The 26,230-nt window shown below is 38.4% G+C and overlaps 1 protein-coding gene across 2 annotated transcripts in view; it reads left to right on the top strand.

Annotated features, from left to right (window-relative positions):
* The window catches only part of NALCN (sodium leak channel, non-selective), a 228,773-nt gene that overhangs the window by 157,944 nt on the left and 44,599 nt on the right, over positions 1-26,230 (top strand). For both annotated transcript variants that reach the window (XM_071742574.1, XM_071742583.1), the window contains 3 exons: positions 3,395-3,531; positions 5,217-5,358; positions 19,999-20,072. In XM_071742574.1, the coding sequence (XP_071598675.1) occupies positions 3,395-3,531; positions 5,217-5,358; positions 19,999-20,072 (353 nt within the window). The remainder of the gene's footprint in view (positions 1-3,394; positions 3,532-5,216; positions 5,359-19,998; positions 20,073-26,230) is intronic.

Below are 26,230 nucleotides of genomic sequence, written 5' to 3'. Positions count from 1 at the left end.
GAACTGGCAGGGTTTTTTCCCCCAGAAAGGATCTGTTTTGCTTACCAGCACAGATCAGAAACAAACCAGTGAAGAGCAAGTGCTGATGAATGAGGGATTTGCTTCAAACTGCTCTGAACCAAATGGAGCCATGGCCGTGATGTTTTCCTGGGAGAAAATACCCACAAATATGCTTTCACCAGTAACTCTGTCTTTCTCTTTTGTATTGATCCAAGAGAATTATGTGAACAGATAAGGGAGGCTTGGATTTTAGGGACCTGTATCTGAACATGTTATTCGAGCTACCATTGCAATCCCAAAATTATTTCCTCTCTGGCAATCTTCACGATTTATGTGCTATATAAATTAGTTCTTCTGATCTAGGTTCAGAGGAGTTTTCATTCAGGTGTGGTGCCATTAAGTCTGCCCCTGTGTAAGCTCAAGTACCATGGAAATAGTGAAAACATAAGCATTTTTAACATTCTAGCAGCTACAGGGGAATTTAGTCAGGCCAGGCTGACAAAATGTTGGTGAACTGTTCCCAGTAGGCTCTTTGGGACTGGAGATCAAGGGCCATGAAGAGCAAATCAGACCACTGCATTTCCTTGCCAATAGTAATAATAATAAATAAAAAATAAAACTCATAGAGAAACTACCCTGAGATTTTATTTTGGGTATAGCTGTTACATGAAACACTCTGCACCATCAGTGCAACATTTCAACATGATCCTGTGCCTTTAAAATATGTGTTTGTCAGACGTTAAAGAAAGTTGAAATGTAAAGGCTTTAAGCAGCAATACAAAATAGGTTGTATGTCATGTGGAGCAACAATTACACCCTAAGTGCATAGAGAACTTGGTGAAGATAAATGCCTCATACTCCCTAATATGTAATATTATCTCAGCATGAGTAATTGGAGATATTCTATAGAACTGCTTTTACTTTAGGTTATTTTGAAGCCTATCTTGAATCATTCTCCTGGTTAGACAGGGGATATCTCCTGCCCCCTTGCTTAACTTATGAACTGTGCAGTTTCATGCTTCCAAGCTCTCTTTGGTCTGTTCTGCACTGAGACCCCAGACAGCGTTGCAATCTGTAATACACTTTCTACTCTGTATACACTGACTTCTGCAAACAGGAGTACATAACTGTAAGAGACATTGGTTGTCCACGCCAAAATCTAGGTATTTATACAAGGATTTCTTATTAAAAAGAATACCAGGAGAAACTGGAAATGTCGGGGCTTTTTTTCTCTAAAATTTAACCCATCCTAAAGCTTTTTTTTCAACAGTTCAGCATTGCAGAAAAGCCCTTTTAGACTATCCAATTAATTTTTAGTCAGTGAGGCATTTCTTTCTGTCATGCTCTGGCATTTCAGGGGTTCTGTCTAATTTGAATGTGAAATTATGAGGCACATCCCTCCAGAGGCCTCCCTGAACACTCAAAGATTTCACTGTAAGGATAGTAATCTATTCTCAGCCTTTCTTAATTTGATCCACTCATTCCTATATTTGTGGTACTCTATTATTTTCTGAAATTATTTCTTTTCAAATATTTCTTACATAAATTCACATCGTTTCCTCTCCTCTTACTTTATTATCAGTTATGGTAGATGTAGTGTAAATATTTGGCCCCTTTAAGCTTTCTCTCCATTCTTTCTCCCTTGCCCCATTCATTTTCTGTAATTTTCCCCTGGTTTTCATAGCTCACTTCTGCACTATTTTGGCTTGTCAGTGTAAGACTGGCAAAGTGGTATTCAGAAGTGAATGCATACTAAGGTATTGTCTCTCCTAAGCAGAACAGAGAGGACCTGTGGATGTCTGTAGCATTTTCTAAAGCTATATGCTGTCCAACCAAAAGAGAATGGTTGTGAGCATAGCCTTTGGTTGGTAATACAATTGGTGCCCAAACTGGCCTTTTGATGCTGTACTGAAGTGCAAGTTCTTGTTTAGTTTCCGCTCTTATTCATGCTCTAGATTTTTTTTTTGTCTGTTATTTCCTGCCCTTATTTCTAAATCTGTCCTTTTCCTTGTCCAACATGGTATTTGCAACTCTTCATATTTTAATATCAAGTGAATTTCATTAAGGTCATACTTTCTTCTTTTTAAGGAGCATTAACAAAGCAATTAAATAGAACTGGACATAATATAGATGCATACAATATTCCCCTTCTGTTCTGACTCAGTGCTCTACGATTAATCATTAGTCTTTGTTTGTAGCTCTTCAAACAGTTTTCAGTCCCCATGACAACTTCTATCCAACCGAATATGAATTGATTTCCAGTTTAAGCTGTCCTGTGGCAGGAGGTGGTGATGTTGCTGATAGCATGACAGTGCAGCAGAGCAGTGGTTCTTCTATAGCATGCTGTGGAAGCATCCATTTGACCAGGCAGTGAAAATGAAAGTTCAAACTCCTTTTGGCTTCCTGGGCAATTGCCCCTGGTAAAAATCTGTAGCTAATGCCTAACAGCAGTATTCCCTGCAAGTGCTGATGGTGAAAATGTTTTAAAATGTAAGATTCTAATCCTGTGTTCACAAGCAGGTGGGAGAATGGGAATTTAAAGAATCTGTTATGTGTATGCTTATTGAAATAGTGTGCAAAACACATAACTGTTTAAAACAATGTAAAAATAAACCTCTGATTCATTTTGACTTGGTGTTTTATTGCAGTGACACAACTGAATTGCTATGTAAGGTAATCAGAATTCAGGAGTCATATCTTTTTTTATTTTATATTATTAGAAGTAGCCAGCATCTGTCCACATAGATAGCTGTATTTTTACTTAGATATGTGATATTTCATGAAATAACTCTTTGTGACTATTTATAAATGCAACATTTGTTATGTGATACGCTGCAGCTTAGTATCAGAATATCTGATGTAAATGGATTCTTTTGAGTCCTTTGTTATTACTTATAATACTCATCTAAATGTAATTTTCCTGTTATTTTCATCTACTGAAAGCTGGATTCCTTTAAAACTGCTGCCTTTAAAAATGCCATGTTCTATTTGAATACTGAAGAGCTGTCAGCACATACAGGAGGATGTGTCTAGTAAGAAAAGATCAAGGGTGTTTATCTGCTTGGTAAAGCACTAGGGATCTGTGAAGAAAACATATAAATAGGCATGTTGAACAGGGAACTAATGTGCTTCGTATTTTAAAATTAAAATTATTAGCAAGCCTTCCATTTTATGACTTTCAATTAAAGGCATCGCATTGTTAGGTATTTGACAGCTTCTAGCACAAGCAGACTAATAAACTCCTGAGTATCAAATTTATCCTCTGTAGTTCTTTGCTGCCATCTTCTGGTTCTTCAAATGATCACCATTATTATTTGATTGCCGAAAAACAAGGCTGGGAAATTACTGAGCAAAATTTCACTTTCTATCATTTTTTTCATTTCCTTGTTTTCAGCTAAAGCAAAGTGAAGCAAACGCAGATACAAAGGAGAAGCTTCCATTGCGTCTACGAATCTTTGAAAAGTTCCCTAACAGGCCACAAATGGTGAAAATCTCCAAGCTTCCTTCAGATTTCACAGTTCCAAAAATAAGGTATTGAAATACTGTAAGCTTGTCTGGTGTAATGTAACACCCAAAATATTTAACTGTTTTGCTTGTGGATTAGGCAGATAGTTCAGAAAATCAGAAATGAAACAGAATAACATTGGTGTTGAAAGGATATGATATTTTGGGTTTACTTCATTTTTACCTTTGAAAAAAAAATCCTAGCACTCTATAATGTATTCATGAAAGCAACTAGAATGACTGAAGCCAACAATTACAATATGATTGAAAAGTTTGTTGTTGTTTCTCCACTCCCATTTAGATTTTAGAGGCTTGGCTGACACAGACAGCTAGCATCTAATCAATTCTCATGTAGCTCTTTTAAAATAAGGTCAACTGGCAGAAAATCATTAGAGAGGATAACACAGGCCTTCCAATACCAGTTACTCTGTGATGACCTTTTCCTCTCTTTGGATTTGCATTGTTGCTGCTTTCTTGCTAAGCTTACCTTAACCAAGGGTCAGAGCCTCATTTGTCTTCTAGACCATCAGTTATGGTACAGGTATTCTCAGCATGGTCCCAAAAAAATCTTACAGAAATCCAGGGACAGCTCTGGCACATGTAGGCTGTTAAGATGGCTGAAACTGCACAGCCTGGCCAAACAAGTCCTCTGGCCATGGCTATTCCAGTATACCCACTGTGCCCATGACAGGAGAGAGGGTGGTGTGAGAGATGGCTGCCCTTACTGTGAGCCTCCTGAGGTTAACTTTGGTTTCACTGAACTCACAAGGGAACTAATGCAACTGGTTTGATGTGTTTGGATCATCTTAGCTGGAGGAAAGAAGTTGTACTGGTCAGAGTGGTCAGGAAGAATAACCTTCCAAGCCTCAAGGAATAAGTCATAAATATTTTGCCATTGGTATCAAAATACTGTTTGGTTATATATCGAGGGCATTCTTCTCCTTGTCTCCATCTTTTTTGGTGTTTCTCCCTGGCTGTGCTTTTCCCAGCATACTCTAGATTAACGTGAGCAAGCTGACTACTGAAACAGACTTTGAACTATCACTAGCAAAATTTATCTTTGAATCTGAAGCTATTGTACTGTGTAGAACTATCTGCCCACATGAAAATTTGTTTTGACAGTCAATTTACACTGAAATAGCGCAACTGTGCTAAACTTAAAGCAAGATAGAGGTGCATTTGTTGTAAACAGAAACACTTGTACATTTTAACCGTGGCATATGTGAGGCACAGAACTGCTGAAGAGCCTTAATGCTGGCATTCAAAGCAGCTATATGAACAGATGTTGTTTGAAATCTTGAAAAAGAATTTCTTGCAGAGAGTATGTTTTCTTTGGATTACATCAGTGTTTGATTTACACTGGCGTAAAAACTCCCCGTTTAATGAGCTCAAAAGAGCTGAAAACTGCAAAAGGCACTTCAAATATTTAGCACTTTTAATTGGTAAATAAATATATAAAAGAATTATTATTATTGTATGGAATAAAAGCTACACACAAGCTAATCACCTCTCAAATCAGATATAGATTTCTTTAATAAATTAAATTTTATCTGTTGTTTCAGCATTCTGTCCATTTATACTTTTACAGCCCAGAACTACTTTTTCTTGGTTTGTCCATCTTATCACTAATGGATTGTGACAAGACATAAAGAGAACATATATTAACTCTTCCTCCCTTTTAAATCCATCAATATCTTCTGTTTATTCACAAGGGAAAGTTTTATGAAGCAATTTATTGATCGCCAGCAACAAGATACCAGCTGTTTACTGCGAAGACTTCCTTCAGCATCTTCTTCCTCATGTGACCACTCTAAAAGATCAGCAATTGAAGAAAACAAATATATTGATCAAAAGGTAAATCAAGAGTACAGGGCAGAATATGTGTTTTCTTGAGTATCACAAGGAAAGACCTCAGATTGCTTGGTTTGTCATAAAAGTAAAACAAGCTGGTATGATTGAACAGGATGAAAGACTATAACTAATTTAGCTTAAAAGAGACATCACAGCAGATCCTCATTTGTTTTAACTTTTCCTATTGCCTCTGACTTCAAAATTCAGGATTTGATACATAATTTTGTTCAATGCATCCTTCTTATGAAGCTATGTTTTAAAGTAGGCTTGCTGTTAATTGCTAAGAAGCTAGCGGAAAATTATAATTATGAATATCACTTTGGACTTTTGAATCTCTTATTACTGTTGCAACTTTGAAGATACACTTCACTGAAGCACATTCTCTGTGTAATCACTGGAGATGAGTAAAAATTTAAGATTTATTCAAATTACTTAGAGGATATTAACCTCTCTGTAGGCCTGGGAATCACTAGAAAACAAATGCTGAACATATTTAGTAAGATCCATTGTGTTAAATGTTGCTGGCCTCCAAGCCTGATAGGCATGAATGGTTCGTTTTGAAAAATATCAGGAGTCCTTGGAATGATGGTGGTGATGCAGCATAAGTAAATGTGTAGGACTTCTGGCACCTTGCAAAACCACAGGAACAGAAAAAAGTTTTCATGTGTATCATGGAAGATAGTGGCTTGTCAGATTTCTGGTGGCATCAACACTGGTGCTGCATCTTGATCAAAAGTAATACTAACTTATTGAGGAGTTTTTAACAAACAAAAGAGAAGTTCATTCTGTATTCATAACAGGGTGCTGTAATCCTGTTTGAATAATAACATCAGGTGTTTGTAAATACATTTTAAGTTACAGAATCACAGACAAGGAAAACTAAGTGTCCTTATTGTACTTTCATGGTATAACCGGTTCTTCTAATATGCTGTTTGCAAGTGAGACTTAGGACAGTATTCACAGAGCCAGGAATAAAAGCTGGGGGAAAGCATACTCTTCTAATAATGAATTAAAAGAGATAATTTGCAAACTACTGCTGATTTACATCCCTGTTTCAGTACAAGAACCCATTCCTGTGGCTGTTGTATTCTATAGCATCAGTAAGCTAAAGCTGAACAGCATGGCCTGAGAGGGAGGTCTGTGATAAAATCTTATTTATCAGACAGGAAGGTCATAGGAAGGAATCAAGCCTAAATGGACATCATCTACTCTAAAAAGCACAGCAGAAAAAATGGATAAGTTATTAAATGACAAGCCTAGGGGTCAGCAGCACTATGCCAGATACTGCTAATGATGGACCTCAAACACTGTGTCAGAGAAACCAGAGTACATTTTTGCCATGTGATGAAGAGATGAATAGAGGTCTGAAACTTCTCCCAGCCACATAGCTAAGTCCATAGTATGCAATGCAGAGCTCTGCAGTGGTTCAGTAGATCTGTTTATGTTAATATATTAAGTTGCAATATTAATTTCTTCTGTCTTCTGTCTTCTGAACTTTTGCTGTTCACAAAAGGAAATCCTTACTGTATTTGAAGATAGAAGAATACATGGTACATGTTATTCAATGAGATCTTGCAATATGAAAAGAGAATGCTGCATTCTTTTCAAATTTTCACAGCCCTCCAAGAGCAGATATGCATGATCTGACTTTCATTTTTTAATTGAAATAAGTGTTTGCAGCTCAGTTTTGTACTATTCAACCTGCTTTAAGGAAATGCTTTTGAATCCCCACACCTAAAGGGTAGATTCAGTGGTGGGTAATATTTCTGACAAATGTAGCTGAAAACAAGGTTTTTACACATTCCTATTAAGAAAGAGGAAGGGCTAGGAAGGATTTTGTGAAAGTAATTACTCTGGCTTTCTATAGTTACTGTTGCCACGGCAACCTCACTTTTGTATGAATAAATCTTCTTTAAAATGTCTTGTCCTTAAAGCAAGCTTGGAATGACTGGTTGCACTTAAATTCAAACCTTGCATGTAGATTTTCTTTGTAAAAAGAGAAACCTGACCAAAGATTTTAGTGATCCCAGAGCCTAGTAGAGCAGTCCCACTGCTCTTCTTGGCAGTAGTGTGATGGCTTCAGAAACTTTTCGCTTCTTTTTTTTTTCTTTTTTTTTTTTTTTTTTTTTTGAGGGGGGAGGGCATTTTTTGGTAGTTGATGAAAAAACATCAAAAAGCAATTGATTTCGTACTTCTTTTGTGATGCTTGAATTGTGGCTAGTTCCTCCACTTTCTTCTGGAATTATGTCAGTATTTCTGCATTACACACCTGCTGGAGTGATTGGAAGAACTTAATACATACATTAACTTATTTTAACTTCAGCAACATTGTTTTTTCTTTCTCTAAAAATCTGCCACTATGTATATAGAGTGTTTTGTGTTCAAAATCAATCTGAACCATAATTTGTGATGATCAATGAAGCAAATAATTTTTTTCTTTATGTAATGAGTATAGTAAGTCTTTTAGTCTTGCAATTAACCACTTCATTGAAAGAATGTTTTAAGTTAAAAGGGGAATCATTCTTCATTGCATTCTTTCTGATTTTATGGTATTTTGTCTTCTCAAATAGTTGAAAAAAAATGTATTCATATGTACTACCATATACCATGACATCCATTAATTTGAATTTATTTTTATCTATGCCAAGTCTAAATAACAGCTTTAGAAAGCAGATTTCATTGTTATTCTCCTTTTTCCTAGTCAAGTCTTTGAGCTCCAGAATTTTTTCTAATTCTTTCAAATTTCTAAACCATTATTATTGAAGTAGTAAACTGACCAAACACTAATTTATAAGACAAATCCCTTTTAGATACCTAAATACCTTTACTCTTTATACATCTCCTAAGAGTTCACTCTCAATGTGTGGGGTCTGAGTGGGTGTGTGGAGACAGACAGTGCCATGTTCATTCTTTTACATTAAATGCCCATAGCACCTGGGCTGTCTGAGTTATGGATGCTTGATAGCCAACTTATGATGCTTTCCTGGAGTTTTTTATGATTATTTGTAGCTTTGTGTGCAAGACTGGAATATCTTGGGGTTCTCTGAATTTAATACTACAGGAACTCCAGGTTGGTCATTCTTTGCTCTCTGCTTGAGGTGCTGCTGAGGAAATTCTCTAAAACCCAATGATCTTGCCACAGATCTCCTCCTCCACTGCATTCTAAGCTGTTCGATCCAGATGTGGTCTGCAGGGCATGAGTTGAAGGGCTCTGGATATAATTATAGAAAGCAGGACTGTCAAGTTTGCTGAGGATACCCCTGTTGTAGTAGAAAGCGCCATGAAGATACTTCCTGGTGAAGAAGGAGGACTCCTTAGAGAAAGTGCAAGTGTAAGGATGCAGTGCCATTAATGGCTAAAGTATCTGAGAAAGGGTTAAACAATGAAAAGAAGAATCATAGAATCATAGAATAGGCTGGGTTGGAAGGGACCTCAGAGATCATCAGGTCCAACCCTTTAACTCCTTGAAGGAGTTAAAGTATGAAAGAAACATTGTAGATATGTGTGAAGGGGCACTTAAGGTCAGAGAGGAAAGTGATTTTTGTTCTTCCATTTTGCATGAAAACTTCACAGTATGCTGGGAGCTTCCTTAGATAACCAGTATGTCAGTAAATTGATTGACAGAAGAACTGTATAAAATATGAAACACAATTTTTGTGTGAGTGGGTAGATGAAAGAGAAGAAAGTAAGTTGGCAGAAGATGAAGACATCTCACTGTGGTGTCTCCCACAGAAACTGGAGGGATAGTCACAGCAAGTTTCAGGGGACATAGAACCAAATGAGCTGTAAGATTACAAATCATGTCCAGCAAAATACAGTTGAGTGGGATGTTGGGCACCAGCTTCTTAACTTCAAGACTAAAATCACAGGGGCACAGAAACACCTTAGAGTTCTTTCATAAAAGACATAGAACTTTTAGCAAGCCTTGCAGAAAATTGTTGTGAACAGGTGACTTATCTTTGGCCACACAACACAGCACACAGCTGTTGAACTGAAGTTCAAAACAGGCTCATGGGATGAACTTTGAAAATACCTATGGCTCCATATGTGCAGATATCCAAGTGCATATACACAGCAGTAGCACAGCAGGAGTGAATTACAAAAGAAGGCATAAGAGCATTTAATATATCCATGTCTTTTATAGTTCAGACTTAGAGCATTTCCCATTTAATTGAAGGAATATAAGCAAGCCAGCCCTCTTATTTCTGAATTTGTAAGATGAATTGGATAGTAGCAAACATATTTTCTCTTTTCTGTCCCCTTTATCATCCCATTTCCCTCTTTTTCATTTCCCGCATATGAGTTTTGTTTTTTTGCTCTGCAAGCAGTGAAGTTAGTAGCCATTCCTTTTTCCTGTGAGAGAAAGGTTCCATCATTAAGATCTAGCTTCTGTGAAAACTCAACACACCATATCCTATCCCACTGATTTCCTAGTTACAGCAGAGTACACCTCTATGACAGGAGGTCATGGTCAGAAGTTGAGAGCTTATCTCAGAAGCAGCCAGAGCCATTACCATGGAGAAATTATGAATATTAAGCAGCAGACCTCATGCTGGATTCTGCATTCTACGGAGAGTCAGAGCACCAAGGTGGGATGTTCATAGAATCACAGAATTAGCTGGGTTGAAAGGGACCTCAGAGATCATCAAGTCCAACCCTTGATCCACTACCGCTGCAGTTACCAGACCATGGCACTGAGTGCCACATCCAGTCTCTTTTTAAATATCTCCAGGGATGGAGAATTCACCACTTCTTGGGGCAGCCCATTCCAATGTCTGATCACCCTCTCAGTAAAGAAATTCTTTCTAATGTCCAACCTAAACCTCCCCCGGCACAACTTGAGACCGTGCCCTCTTGTCTTGCTGAGAGTTGCTTGGGAAAAGAGACCAACCCCCCCCCTGGCTACCCCCTCCTTTCAGGGAGTTGTAGAGAGTGATGAGGTCTCCTCTGAGCCTCCTCTTCTCCAGGCTGAAATGATGACCTGTGTTGACTTACAAGTGGATGGCTGAGTTTTGCACCCGCTTTTTTGGAGCTACTTGCCTTCATTCCCAGATATGATCCTTCTGATACCCATTAAAGTTAGGTGGAATGGAACACAAGCATCAGCTCTGAGGCTCATCCTGGAAGGGCCTCACTACTTCTTTGCAGATCAACACCCTTTGGTTTGTGTAGAAATCCTTACCTCTTGTCACCTCAGGGAAAGTTTAGGGTTTTATCTATTCACAATTTCACACACAAATTCAACATGCAGGATTGCCCACAACTTCTAACACTTCTTTGGTTAACATCAGAGATACAGCAGTTACAAACTGCTGAGACATGCCATGTATCCTTGATAAGAAGTTTTGTTTAATCTGGCAATTTGTTCTGGTGTGTCTTTTTCTGATCTGTGCTCATCCTATTTCACGAGCTGTTCTGATCCTTGCAAGAAGAACCACGTATATTTTGTGAGTGTTCTCTAAGGACTTCTGGTTGCAGAATTTGTTCACAATTGTGGAAACCAAAATAGTCTTTCAGCTTTCCTAAGGCATAGCTTTTAGTACAGAAGACAGTCTCCCAAGGTATCTTTCAGAAATCATCAGGCATGAAGACATACTCATAAACTTTAGCTGTACTTTTTCTTTCTTAGAAAAGAACCATGGGTAGAATATTTATTCACGACTTGTCATTTCCAGATTTTTTTTATTGTAATAAACTTCTGTCCCAAGTTAATAAACCTCCTCTGAACTTTATTTTGGGCATTCTACTTTGCAAAGAAGAATATTGGCACAAGAAGTACAATGGCATTCTGTTGTGTTCCTGGTTATTCTTTAATTTGGAGAATACTTTTATCACATTAATTTTCAGTATAGCAGAAACTAATGAGGTTTAATTGCACATTAATTGAAGGTAGATAAGATTATTTAATCTAAAATACTAATTAATACTACATATTTTTTCTGAAGTCATTCTTGCAGAACTTTGTACATAAGTATCAACAAAAATCATTCCAATTTTATCTTACTTTCCCCTCACTGAGTATTTTAGTGAAACTGTGTCCTTCAGTTTCAGTTTCCATATACTGCCTGTGAATTAAATACAGCCAAATGTTTCAGTCTTACTTGTTTCTGTCGTTCACATGATATTGTCAAAGTCTGTCTAGCTATAGCATCCAGAAAAGTCATTAAAACAATCTACCTGCTGGAATGAGGATGTCTTCTGAATACAGCATTTTCTTTCTCATTAGTCTTGATTTTCAAAGGTGACTTTTGTACCATGTCTCTTCTCATTGGATGAAATTAATATAAGTAAATGATGCATTGTATTTCTGGTTTTCTGAAAATTAATCAGGAGACCAAAGTTCAACCTGAGTCAGCAATGTGAAATTGCATCCCAGAAAGGCAGCTGCATCCTGGGATGCATCAAAAGAAGTGTGGCCAGGAGGTCAAGCGAGGTGATTCTCCCCTCACTGCTCTCATGGGACCCCACCTGGAGTGCTGTGTCCAGCTCTGGGGTCCCCAACATAGGAAGGTCATGGAGGTGTTGGAAAGAGTCTAGAAGAGGGCCACGGAGATGATCAGAGGGCTGAAGCACCTCTCCTATGAAGATATCCTGAGAAAGCTGGGATTGTACAGCCTTGAGAAGAGAAGGCTCTGGGGAGACTTTGTATCAGCCTTCCAGTACCTGAAGGGGCCTACAGGAAAGCTGGGGGGGGGGTCTGTTTGCAAGGGCATGTAGTGATATGACAAGGAGTAATGGTTTTAAGATGGAAGAGGGTAGATTAGATTAGACATGTGAGGGTGGTGAGACACTAGAAAAGATTGCCAATGGAAGCTGTGGCTGTCCCCTCCCTGGAAGTGTTCATGGCCAGGTTGGGTGGAGCTTTGAGCAGCCTGGTCTAGTGGAAGGTGTCACTACTCATGCAGGGGGGTTGGAACTATATGAACTTTAAGGTCCCTTTCAACCCAAACCATTCTGTGATTCTATGATTCTATGATTCTATTATTTTGAATTTTTTAAGGATTTTATTTATTTTCAAAAAAAAAAAAAAAAAAGAAAATGTAAAAATGCCCCTATGTCCTTGTGTCTAAATAATCAATTTATAGAAAAAGACACTTTCTCATTAAGTATTTTACCATATACACATTTCAGCTAGTAGTATTTAGTCTTTGTGACCATGTTTGCCTTCAGACCAGAGAGGACAGAACTGCAATATTAACAAAATTTGGGATGGTTTTGGTCTGTCTCTGGCTTCTGATAATTTAAAATTGTTTTTTCACATTTGCCTCTAGGTGGTATTTTCAAAATTCTGTCCAGAGAAGACCAATTTTCAGTTACATTCTGAGATGAAAGAGTCTAGGAACTGGATACTCTAACTTTTTCAAAGTTCTGTAATTCAGCACCTCTTTCAGTCATAAACTCTGTACTTCCTCAGTTTTCTGCTAAAAGATTTCAAGGGTTTGATACAACGTCTGTGAAGATGCATTAAAACACGAGGGGCTGATTATACACTTCCTATTCCCTCAATCAAACAAAATTCAGATCAAAAATGTAGGGCTTCTGTATTTTAATAGAAAAAAAGCATGCATTAGTTTGGGCTGAAGAGAGAGGCAATGAAGGGCTGGGTTTCAGGAAAGCCCTTCTATTTCAGCCTTGTACTTTCCCTTTCCCTGCTTCTACTGAAGAATCCAGATCTCCTCCAGGCCTTCTGGTCTCCCTGGAACAGGTTGCCTAGAAAGGTTGTAGATGCCCCATCATTGAAATTGTTCTGTGTCAGGTGGGATGGTGCTTTGAGCTACATGATCTAGTTGAATATGTCCCTGCTCATTGCAGGGGGGTTGAATTAGATGGTCTTCAAAGTGTGCTTTCAACCCAACTATTCTATGATTCTATGAAAAAACTACCTGAAAGTAAAAAAAAAACAAACCTCACATATGCTAAGGGGAAAGCCCCAGCCATAGTATGAAAAGAAATAGAAGAGACAGTTCCTTCTCCCTACCTGGAGCTGCTCCCCCATGCATCTGAGGTGCACTATTATCATCCCCTTTAAATCATTGTGGGTTTTATGACTGTGTTAATATTGGCCTTGTCTACATTCTCAGACTTAATTGAAAAAGGTTCTTGGTCATGAAATAACATGCAGATTTTCCAGACCAGTAGTCATCTGATTAGAAGAACATGGCTTTCCTTAAAAGACTGGCAGCAATCAAGGCCTACAAAAGGAATTAAGGGTATTTCAGGTCAATGACTCCCAACACTTAAAGAGATTATGTCCACTTTTCATTCTAGACATCTGATGAAAAGGAACAGCCCTTGACTCCTTTTGGCCCTTAACTGATGCTAGACCACTTTCCTGAATGTTTAGAGAGCCTGTTTCTTACATAGGACAAGCTTGCCAAGATTTCTGAAGTTAAATGAAAATAGTTCTACTTTGAGGAAAGGGGATGGATTATGTGATCTCTAGAAGTCCCTTGTAATTGCATCCTTTTATGAGTCTGTTGGCGTTAAGCAACATTTTCAAAAGAGCTTAAGGAATTCCACACAGATTTCTATAGGATTTAATCACCTAACCTGCTTAAATTCTTCTTAACATTTTGTTAGGTGCCTACCAACAACTTTCAGTCTGGTCTTCCATCACTCTTCCTATTTTTATCATATTCGTTTTGCTAGAGTCTAAAGAGGCATTGCAGAGTGCTTTGGAAAAAAAGAATAATATATGCATTTGACGGGGCCAGAAATATCCTATGTTTAATGGAATGCTCAAGCTTTGAACAAATCCTCCCCAAATGTATCCTTGCTGTGTCTTAAAAATCACTCAAAAGATGACTTAAAAATCCCTGAGGTACTGCTTATCCTACTGACTCCTTATATTTTCCCTAGAAGTTGCACATATTTAAATAACTATATAATCAGTAAAAATCTGTTCGTTCTGCCACTCTACATTAAAAATCAATTGGTACCCAACAAATTGCAAAATGAAACAGAAGCTTTGGATGACTTTTTTTTTTCCTTGCTTGGAATTTCTGGTATGGTACTGGAGAATTCCCATCTGGTCCTGCGGTTGCCTGTAGAAGGTTGCTTCTAACAGTACTAAGCTAAAATTCCTCCTATAACACCAGAAATTCCTTAGAAAAATACATTGCATTCAATTAATTTTTTTTTCTATTTTTAACCAAACACTGCAGCTATTTTATCTCGTTGTTTACTGATTAGCTTGTCTTACCTTACATTGCAGAACATGCACCAACACTTCTGCCAACTCTGAAGTGATCTGATACAAAAACAACACACTGCATCACCACACTTTTTTACCTGTTGAAACAATGCTCTGTCAAATTAACATTGAAAACAATTCCCTTATGGCTCGGCACCACAAACATTTTGCAAAGAAATTACATCAAAACTTTGACAATGAAGAGCACTTCTCAAAACCACTGAGTCAAATATTACCTGTTACAAATTGTTGTAGATCCCCCTGAAGTCAGCAGTGCTGTGCAAATACACCTCGGCTGGGGGACTGGTCCACAGTCATTAGCTGTCACCTGGCAAAGGTATCATCCTTTGTTGCTTTGCTTTTAATCTTATACCAAGGATTTTAATTTTCCAGGGTAGAAAGCTTGTAATTTTAAAGTAAACTGCTGGATAAGTATTGTCATTTTAAATGGCTGCAGTACCTTTTCAAAGCAGCGGGTGGCACTTGCAGAGCAACAATGTCGTGTGATTTGGCTGCTTTTTCAACAGGTACAATAGTTAACTGCTTCGTCCTTGTTTTGGAAAAATGGGATTTCATAGAATGTAGTGTTCATATCGAGTTCACATTGACTGGACTGAGTCATTTTGCCTGCCAGCAGCAGCAAGGGAGGGTGCCAGCACTTGTGAAAGAAGCACTGCACTACTTTTGTGTCTATGGGTACATCTGTGTCAATAAACTCAAAGTCCTGAGCTTTATTCATTGTTTTGTAGGACCACATGCTTTCTGCCTAAACCCTTTTCATCCAGGAAATACTAGTGGTAATTTGCTGACCTGTCACATCTGTTCCCTGCAGATTAAAGTAACGTGCAAGAGTTCTTGAAAATGTAATGTTGAAAACATTTAACAGCAGTCAAATGCTGTTAGGTGATTTCAGGGCAGTGCCTTATTCTAAAAAACAGTGCTCTGTACAGACAGCTGTATGGTACTGTTAATTCTGCACCGAGTGTACTTATAGTTTTCATTAAAATAAATAAATAAATAATGGCTAATAAAGATACACTGAGGGTGTCCTCACAGTGCAACACAATCCGTAATAAAAAAACCAGCAGGCTCAATAGATGTACCCTGAAATAACCTCGGGAGAGTTTACTGTACTTCTTTAATTCCACATCATCTCATTGAGTAATGTCTTTTGTACGTGAACACTGCTAATAATTTCCTCTGCAACATTCAAAAACTCGGCAGGTATCACAAGTTTTAATTGCTAGCCTGCTTCTACACCAGCATGTGGCATCTAGGCATTATTAAACAAAATACTGATCAACATCCCCATTTTGGTTTTGTACTGTTCCATTACAAGTGCCTGATGCGCTATGCAAATTTGGAAAATTAAATGTGAAGCAGTTTGGTTTATTTATTTATTATAGAAACCAGGATACACACTTAGAAAATCTATAGTAATGTTTGATTTTCTTCAGCATGCATACTGACACATGTAGAATCATAGGATTGCTCAGGCTGGAAAAACCTTCAAGGTCATTGAGTCCAGCCTTGTCCTGACCCTATTCCTAATGACCCATCACTAAACCATGTCCCCAAGCACCACGTGCAGGCAATTCTTAAACCCATTCAGGGATGGAGACCCAACTACCTTCCTTGGGAGCCTGTTCCAGTGCTTAGCAACCCTTCCTGTAAAGAAGTTTCTTCTGATATCCAACCCAAATCTCCCCTGATGCAACTTGAAGCCATTTTCCCTTGTCCTGTCATCTGTCACCACTGAGAAGAAACAAACCCCACTCTCACTACAACCTCCTTTGGGTTATTTCTAAAGAGTGACAAGGTCTCTTGCCTCTCAGGCCCTCAGCCTCTGTTTCCCCAGACTATCCAGCCCCAACACCCTCAGTCACTCCTCATAAGGGAAGTTTTCCAAACCCTTCACCAGCTTTGTTGCCCTTCTCTGAACTCACTCCAGCACCTCAGTGTCCTTTTTGTATTGAGGTGCCCAAAACTGAACACAGGACTCAAGGTGGGGCCTCACCAGTGCCAAGTACAGGGCCAGGATCACTTCCCTTCTCCTGCTGGCCACACAATTTCTGACACAAGCCAGAATGCCCTTGGCCTTCTTGGCCACCTGGGCACACTACTGGCTCATATTCAGCTGACTGTCAATCAATACACCAAGGGCCTTTTCTGCCTGGCGGCTTTCCAGACACTCTTCTCCAAACCTGTAGCATTGCCTGGGGTTGTTGTGACCAAAATGCAGGACCTGACACTTGGCCTTATTGAATTTCATACAGTTGGCCCCAGCCCAATGCTCCAGTCTGCCCAGGTCCCTCTGTGAAGCCCTTCCACCAGCCAGCAGATCGACACTCACTCCCAGCTTGGTGTCATCTCTGAACTTACTGAGGGTGCATACATGTTGCTGCTTCATTGGTGCTGAATCCCTTAGGATAAATGGATCAGTCATGCATATCTAAAAATAATATCTTGTATTGCTTCTTCTGGATATTTTAAATTTGAGATAAATTCAGGATTCTGCTGAAGGAAGGAGTCCTAAGTCCTAAAGATCGATGAGGACCATCATCTTCAAAGACTGTAATCCCTGAAAGTGCCTGAGTTGTGTTATCAGTTCCATTTTGGACCACTGAAGATCCCTCAGCACCCAAGCATAGGATTAAGGCACTGGATATCTGTCTCCAGTCTAAATTTTATAACCACAGAAAGGCAGGCAAGATGATTACAAATCAGCAAAATTTCACCTAAGCTTCATTTTATCAGGTGTGCTCAGGCCACAATCACTGCACAGGTACATACAGCCTCAGGTGTGAGTTTCATAGATAGTACTTCTGGGGAAAAAAAAAAAAAAAAAAAAAAAAAAAAAAAAGTGTAGGAAAAGTAAATGAACTCTTTGCACAAATAATTTGGTGCAATGCCCTGTGTGCTGATCCCCTTTCTCCATTCCCATGATTTCTTAGGCATTTTTTTGTTTATGCACCACTGGAGAAAATTCATTAACAGATTGGGTAGTAGGAACTTGAACCCATTCTTTTCTCCCCCATCTCAGTGGCTCCAAGGCATGTGCTGCTTCCTACTGCTTCTCTTCCTCTCTCTGGCTCCTTGGGTGTTACACCCATGGCTGTGCTGTTCTTGCCAAATCTCCAGCAGATGACTTGGGTGTCCAGTGAAGGAATCAAAACCAAAGGGGTCAAAGCATTTTCAGCTGAGGCATGCAAGGGATTTAGCAGTATGCATAATATATGCCACTGCCTCCTCCTTTGTTATTTTGCTCCTCGAGGGGAGGATTCAGCAGTCCCTGGTAGACAAGTGTGCCAGATGTGAGAAGCCTGTGGCCTAGACCTGTTACCAGCTTTTCTTAAGATGTTCTTCCTTGCTGGCACTAGATGGTGGAACACTTGGTTGGGGAAGCACTGAATGTATCACTACCTGCAAAAGCCTTTGAAAAGAAGTCGACTCCTTGTTCCTCCATCCCCAGGTCATGTTCACTTGTTGAGGACCTGGGTGAATTTTCTTGCTTGGGCCACACACTTAGAGGGGGTTTGATACATCTTTCATACACTAAAAAGAAAACAGTCTGTGCCAGACAGGGAGCTGTAGACAACTTCAGGAAAAATTATTTGCCTCAGATTTTTTTTTTAAATCAGATGAGCAAGAACTGGAAATCTGGAGGGAAATTAATGTTGCTTGTCTTTGAAATCTCTTCAGTTTTTAGGATGTTAACAAGCAAAGAATTTTTATTAAAAATATATTGACATAACACATGGGTAGGCAGCACAGGTTTTCTCCTGATGTTTGATACAATTGCAAGTATTTTAAAGCAATAATTTATCACAGGAAAAAAAACCCAAGTCAAACAAAACAGCTGTTCTTCTACCTTCATTATTCCCATAAGTTTGATGTTCCTAGTTTAGCCTTAACATAACTATTAGCTTACACCTTGCAATAGGATAGATACTCCTGTGGTTTGGATGATTCTTTCTGCAGTCCTGCTAAATATGTTTTGGTATATGAAATAGTTACCCCTACATAATATTTAATATAATGTTATATCTCATGCTGTGATTTTCAGCTTATTTTTAAGTTTACCATATACAGGCAATGGAAAAATGTTTTTGTTTTTATTCAAATACTCAACAATTCTGTTACTTTCTGGAGCATTGCACACTTTATTTCAGTTTTCAAGTTGCAAAATCTCATCATGTTGTTTTCAAATCGTCTGTGTTCTTACTTCCAGAAGCAAGACAGAGGTGGGTTAGTTCTTAAAAACTGTTAAAGGGGCCACACTTGAAAATGCAAGTGTTAGGGAAGAGAATGTAGATTAAAAAGCAGCAGCCATTTTATTAGGGACAGACAGTATAATTAATATGTTTTAAGGTAATTTTCTAGGATTCTTTCTTTCTCCTAAGTAGCACATCTTACTGTGAAGCAATCTGAGTCTTGAGAGATGCTCTAGCAAAATAACTTGCTGAGTGACTCTCGGTTTGAGGCAGTATTTTAGAAATCTGTTACTTACATCTTTAGGTCAGACATAGATCAAGTAAACAGATACAATATTTGTAATAAATATAAATGTACTTGAAGGTTCCATTTTAGATTGATCAAAAACAGGGCACACATTGCCAGAAGCTCCCAAAATTTTCTCAATCATTTGCTTCAAGATAATCTCCAAACAGTTGACAGAATTGAGTCTTAAAAGGTGCCAAAGGCTTTCTGTTCATCACAGGTGCAACTCAGCTAAATTCATCAAATGTGATTTGTTTCTTGATTTCCCATGTTTTTTAATCATTTTCTTAGGAATAAATGCTTGTTTTTTCATTCATCTCAATTCAAACAAGAATCTGCCTAAAACACTGTTCATGAGCAGAGGCAAGCACAAGCATGTTTTGCTCACCATATTTTTTGCTCTACCTCGGGAGAAAAAAAGAATATATTTGCAAATCACCTAGCCCTAGGCACTTAATGATATATCTAAGCTTTGTTATCTGACTCTTCTGTATAGTCAAGGCATCTCCAGAGTATGATCCATCCTAGTCAAAATCCAAATGGAGGAGGAATAGCAAAGATTAAGACAAAGGTGTGACTTGGACGACCAGAGAAGAAAAAAAATCTGTAATAAGGGGAACAACATTATTGCTAGCCAACAAAAGGATCTGCTTCTTTCTACTCAGAACTAGCTAAAGAGTGGGATATAGTGGCTAAAAGCTGCAAGATAAGCCTAGGATTTTAGGCATTCTTTAAGGAATTTGATTTATGTGACCATTTTGATCTTTTCCACCATCCTTTTCCTGGAAAAGGATGCCCATGCCACAATCTGTGAAAAACAGCTGTATGATGGAAACATTATTTGTTTAGTTTTAAATACTCTCAGCACATTCTGTTTCATGAGTTTGCCAAATATGCATGCTATATTTCATGGCAACTAAAAATACACTGTCTTTTTCTTAATTTTATAGCTCCGTAAATCTGTTTTTAGCATCAGAGCAAGAAATCTTCTGGAAAAAGAGACAGCAATCAATAAAATTCTAAGGTAAGAGTCAGAAGTGATTTGGTATTGTTTTGACTGTAATTTGATTTCTTATAACCTTGTTTTTCATTAATATTACTGTGTGTATAATAATGATAGTGTATTCTTTTGCAATATATTTATTGCCTTCATTATGAAAGAGAAATTGCTTTTTTCTCTGGCTAAACTATATGCTTGAACAGCAACGAGAGAGATTGGCCCTCTTCAGTGTGCATTTGAATTCTGTGCCAGGTGAAAAGATCATGTTTCTGGTTTTCTCCCTTCTAAATTTACCAAAAAATGTCTCTTCATAAGTGGTGTTGTTTTGCCTAGAGAATTCCAGCCTAGTTCTTGCATGTACATTCACATAAACAATCACAGGGGTTGTACACTAGAAAGCATAGACTCCAGTTCATTGTATTCCAAATAGGGAATGTGCAATGAAGAAAATTTCAGAACTGTGAATTCTGTAGAGTGATTTCCTGAATGCTTTAATAACGATCTCTCATTTCAGTATTTTGTATCATGTAAGTACTCAGCACTGTAAGTAAATAATTCAAGCCTAAGTCTCCAGTACCTATGTCTGAAGTTATCATATGGGTAGTACTATGCTGCAGTTTAATGACTGTCATTGGTAGGAGGTGCATTAGCAATGCCAGTGATTTATAGCTCATTCTCTTTTTTTGATATTTACATGCTCACTACAGCAGGTGCATCTCCAGAATGTTTTGAATGAGTGGTCCCAGGTAAATATACAGGAATAACTGTTCTGAGAAGTACAGCTGTGGTGGTATATTAAGTATGACAGGATTTTATGAAGAGCAGTGCACAGGGAATTCAGTGTGATTTCTGAACTATGAAGTTTCTTGAAAAGTGCCTGGTAATTACATGCCATTTGAGAAATATTACCTCTCTAGTTCTTTGTGATACCCTATAAAAATATGGCACAGGAAGAACTGTAGAAATTAATGTGAAACTTTTTATGTCTTTATGTCATGGTAATGAAAACATGAACAGTTACCAATTGAAATTACCACTTTTTGTCAAAATATTACTAAGAAACATAATGACAAAACCATAAGTATTTAACAAATATTAGGGCTCTATTGTAAGTATATCTTTCACTTACATGAAGATACTTTTATTTTATAGACATTGCTGTTACAGATAGATGAATGCAAGTCCTAATGAAAAAAAAAAAAGCTTTTTAAAAATATGATTCTAGATACAGGCTTCATGGCACTGTTTCAGTAAAATGTTTTTAATGAAATCCTGTGATTTCAACTGTGAAATGTTATTGACACCTTTGGGGTTACATAAATGTTGGCTTCTTTGGCATTTTTATACTATACCACAGAGAAAACATGTAGATAAAGAAGATACCCTTCTTTTTTTATATTTTAAGGTTTTTTTAAACCAGACACATCTGTAAGGACTCCACTGAAGTCCTGCAAAATGAAATTCAGAATTTTGATTAGTTCTTTAATCAGCACAGAACTTTCTCCCTTTCAGAAGAAATACGAAGTGGAGTGGAAGGTGATTTCAAGTAAACCATTGTTTGGACTCCACTAAGTTTCCAGGGTACCAGGACAGAATCATAAATCAGTCAGTCCAAATTAAGTCCTGCTGACTCCCACTTGGTCCTTCAGAGCATGGCTTCTGGCAAAGTTTTGTATCTGAGAGGACTTTTCATCAATTCACCTGAATTCCTCTGAACAACAGTTTCAGAAGCAGAAGACAAAAGTTCTCACTGACTAACCTATTATTTTATTTTATTTTATTTTATTTTATTTTATTTTATTTTATTTTATTTTGTTTTGTTTTGTTTTGTTTTATTTTATTTTGTCTATTTAATCTGTTAACTTAACCAACATTTACTATGCTTTCCCATCTACTTCCTGGGTCACTGCCAGTGAAATTTTGAGGAGCACAGGGAAAATGAGGGAGTGGGTATATACATCCTCTAATGCTTTCTCAGGATGCTTATAAGTCATTTATAAATGTCCTGGTGTGGGCAGGAATAGAAAGAAGGACATAAAGGAAAAGCTTTTTCACTGTAAGGGTGACAGAGCACTGGCACAGGCTGCCCAGGGAGGTTGTGGAGTCTCCTTCTCTGGAGACATTCAAACCCCACCTGGATGCCATCCTGTGTGACCCACACTCAGTGACCCTGCCCTAGCAGGAGGCTTGGACTCAATGACCTTTCAAATTGTCTTCCAGCCCCTACCATTCCATGATTCTGTGTGATTATTCTTCTTCTGAGAGAAAGGAACAGATACGTATTATGTTTCCTTGCTGTTGCCTCAGAATTATTAAATAAGCTCTAAACTGTAGCATCTCCACTACATCTCTTCCAGAACAATAAAACTGTGTTCATGGCCATGCTGATGGAGAGCCCTGCCATTGATGGGCCTGCTGGTCCTGAGCACTGCCAGTGTTGCTGTGTTGATGCCAGTGTTGATTCAGGGGAGTTTTGCAAACAGAGAAAGAAATTATAAGAAAGGATAAAATTTACAGCTGAAAATTTGGATTCACTTCAAGGAATACAGGAAAACTTAAACTCACAAGACATGATATTTTTCTTATTTTTATTTTCATAGTAAATCCTGTTATACTTCTTAATAAAACTAGCTGATTTTCAGCTATTCAGAGTATGTCAGAAAAGAAGAAATTGCACTTATGCCAAGAAAAATAAGAGAGAGCTCAGGATCTCCCACCTGAAAAGATTCTTTCTAGCATCATTTTTTCCCTGCGTAAAGTAAGGAACATTAATATGAAGCAATGCCTATACATCAAATTATCATACTGAAAAGAGAATTTTAAGTCTCTTCTAGCCTAAGTCCTTCTCTTAAGCTTTTTAATCCCTACTTTTTAAACCTTGTAAAATTATCTCTAAATCAAATTCTGAATGTTTCAACATAACCAACCACATAGAAGGAATATGCATGACACTCAGGTATCTTTATGTCTCTCTTGTGTATCTTCCTCTCTCCAAACCTTGTTCTTCTCTGCACATAATGAACTGCAGCTTGACATCTTCTTGCCCAAGTAGAAAAAAGAGGGGCATAAATAGCCCTTGACCACCCAGAGAGAAAGTTCATATATTAAATCCTATCTGTCTCACCTGTTCATCTAATTTTACATTTACATTTTACATTAGATGAGGTCTCAGTTCTCTCCATTCTTCTCCATCTTTCTTACTGCAGTCCAGACAAACTATTTTCTGAAGATCCTTGCTTGAAAAGCAACCTTTTCTCCCAGACAGACAGACAGACAGACAGACACACCCTTGAGGTCTTGATGCAAGTTAGTCCTGGGAAGAGAGTCAAGGATGTAGCAGCTACAGGCCTGGGTACTTGGACCAGTGATTTTCATCACCCTTGCCAGTGTCAGAGTACAGAGAGGCTTAGCTCCTCACATAAATCCATTCTGAGGTGGGAACTTCATCTTTCCAAGAAAATGAAACAAGATAAAAGTGAGTTATAAACAACAACTTTTTAAAACATGATCGCATTTAGTACTGGCTCTGAATAACAAACAGCTGCATTTCTATCTGAAAATCATTATGCATTCCCCTCAGCAGCAATAACCACTTCTAGTAAATTTCATTCCTCTTGTATATCTTCAGGTTTTGCCACTTTTGTATCACTCTATTTTGAATTTTCTTAAAAGCATATTTTGTGCCTATGGCTCTTCTAACCCTCATTTCTTGTAGAATCATTACCCAAGGATGGGTGTCTGGTCCTGCAGGGTGGTGAAGATCCAATCCATTCTCTCCAGTGCTGTGGATATGTTGTAAACAGCACAGAATGGTGGGGGGGGGGGGAAACTGAACAAATTAAAAGTAGTCCTACATAGTCCAAAATATAATCAGTCTCAGTAGTGCAGAGCCTGATTCCAATGTTTATAAACTGTGCTCCCACAGAATCACAGAATGGTTGGGATTGGAAGGGACCTGCAGAGGTTTTCTGGTCCAATCTTCCTACTTAAACAAAGCCCCCAGAGCCAGTTGCCCAGGACTATGTCCAGGTGGCTTTTGAATATCTCCAAGGCTGGGGACTCCACAACCTCTCTGGGCAACCTGCACATAAGGGTTTATGTTCTTATTTAATAAAATACAAGGAGTAGCTTAGAATTTCTATGGTCTTTTCATAAGAAAATCAAGCTCCCCGAAGATCACAGTAGTTCATTTTATTATAGAATATATATGTTTGGGAAACTAACATTTTTAAAACAGGCAGCTTTTTATTTGCTTTTCATTACAGCTAATTCTATAGTCAAAGTATAAACTGATGCTAGGGATATGCAACAGGGTTTTCATTGTTCTAGTCAAGATTTGTCAGATGTGTTTACTGGGCCTGAGGGAATAACATATCTCATGGTTAAGTGGAACTTTCAGATTCATAAACAGCTAATTGACTGAAGCTCATTTATCTTATGTTTGAAACTGAGACTGCCTTGAGTGCATCTTGGGGGGGAGAAATGAAGAATTGCTTGAATTAAGTATGTAGTTCCACTAATTTGCTAATGTGCTAGAAGATAATTTAGACTGTGCATACAAGTATTTCTGCAAAATGCAGTGGTTTGTTTTTTTTCTGAATATTAGAATGGGAAACAAGATTCTCTGCACCTCTAAGAAAGTTGTAAAGTAAATCTCTGAATAAATTCTCTCAGGACACTAATACAGTAGTATAATACATCACCTCTCATAAGAGAAGGAACAAACATTTTCATATCACAGGAACACAGACTTATTGGTCAGAAGGGAACTTTGAAGACCATGTTGTCCAACTGCCCACTTCAAAGAGGATTGTTGTTAACCCTGAATCAAATCAGCTTCCATTTGCTCTGATTCCAGCACTGCATTCCCTGCCCTTGAGCACGGGTTTGCCTGATACCCAATCTGAACCCCCCCAAGCCACTGTTTCTGGCCATGCCTCACTGCTCTGTCATCTCACAGGAAGAGTTGAGCTCCATACTTTAACCTCCTGTTCACCAAAGAAAACCAGCCCAGCTCACTCAGTTCTCCCTGCAAGTCACGTGTTGTAGTACACTGACCACTTGTACGTGCTCCTGTGTTTCAGTATCCCTTTTGAAGTACCCTAGAAGTGTGCCCTAGATGCACCCTCTCCATCTCTGAGTAGAGGAAGGACAAAAACTTCCATCCATCTGCTGACTGCCCTCCATCATAATGCAGTAGTCAGTTTGCCTTATTGATGGCAGGAACACATTATTATCCAGGTAACTCCATCCCACCCAGACCTAGTGCACAATGGAACCCCCAGATCCTTCAGCATGGAGAAGAGGAGGCTCAGGGGAGACCTCATCACTCTCTACAACTCCCTGAAAGGAGGGGGTAGCCAGGGGGGGGTTGGTCTCTTTTCCCAGGCAACTCTCAGCAAGACAAGAGGGCACGGTCTCAAGTTGTGCCAGGGGAGGTTTAGGTTGGACATTAGAAAGAATTTCTTTACTGAGAGGGTGATCAGACATTGGAATGGGCTGCCCAGGGAAGTGGTGGATTCTCCATCCCTGGAGATATTTAAAAAGAGACTGGATGTGGCACTCAGTGCCATGGTCTGGTAACTGCAGCGGTAGTGGATCAAGGGTTGGACTTGATGATCTCTGAGGTCCCTTCCAACCCATATGATTCTATGATTCTCTTTAGCCAAGCACTCCACAGCCTATATGGGCACATGGAAGTATTTTCCTATTGCAGCTGTGAAACTCTGCACATTTTCTTGTCCAACTTTATGAAGCTTTTGCTGACCCAGTGCTCAAACTCCCTAACCCAAGCACACTGTTTTCTGCAAACACACATATACACATATACAAGTGTGGCCAAGTCCTGGGGCTACAAATTGTTCCATGGGAAGTTTAGATTAGTTAGAAATGTCTTCACCAAAAAGTACTTCACTTTTCAGGTACTGCATTGGCTGCCCAGGAAATAGTTGAGTCACCATCCCTGGAAGTATTTAAAAGACTTTTTGATCTGGCACTTAAGGACATGGCTTAGTGTGGACATGGTGGACTTGGCAGTGTTAGGTTTATGGTTGAACTTGATGATTTTAAGGGTCTTTTCCAACCTAAATGAGTCTATCAAAAGCATACCTTTGATAATCCTTTATTAAAAATTTATCTGCATTAAATAAAAGACTTTTATTAGTCAGTTGTAAATCAATTTA

This window comes from Heliangelus exortis, chromosome 1 (genome assembly GCF_036169615.1).
Source record: "Heliangelus exortis chromosome 1, bHelExo1.hap1, whole genome shotgun sequence".
NCBI classification, from domain to species: Eukaryota; Metazoa; Chordata; class Aves; order Apodiformes; family Trochilidae; genus Heliangelus; species Heliangelus exortis.
Note: the sequence above shows the minus strand (reverse complement) of the source record. Positions and strands in the feature narration are given on the sequence as shown.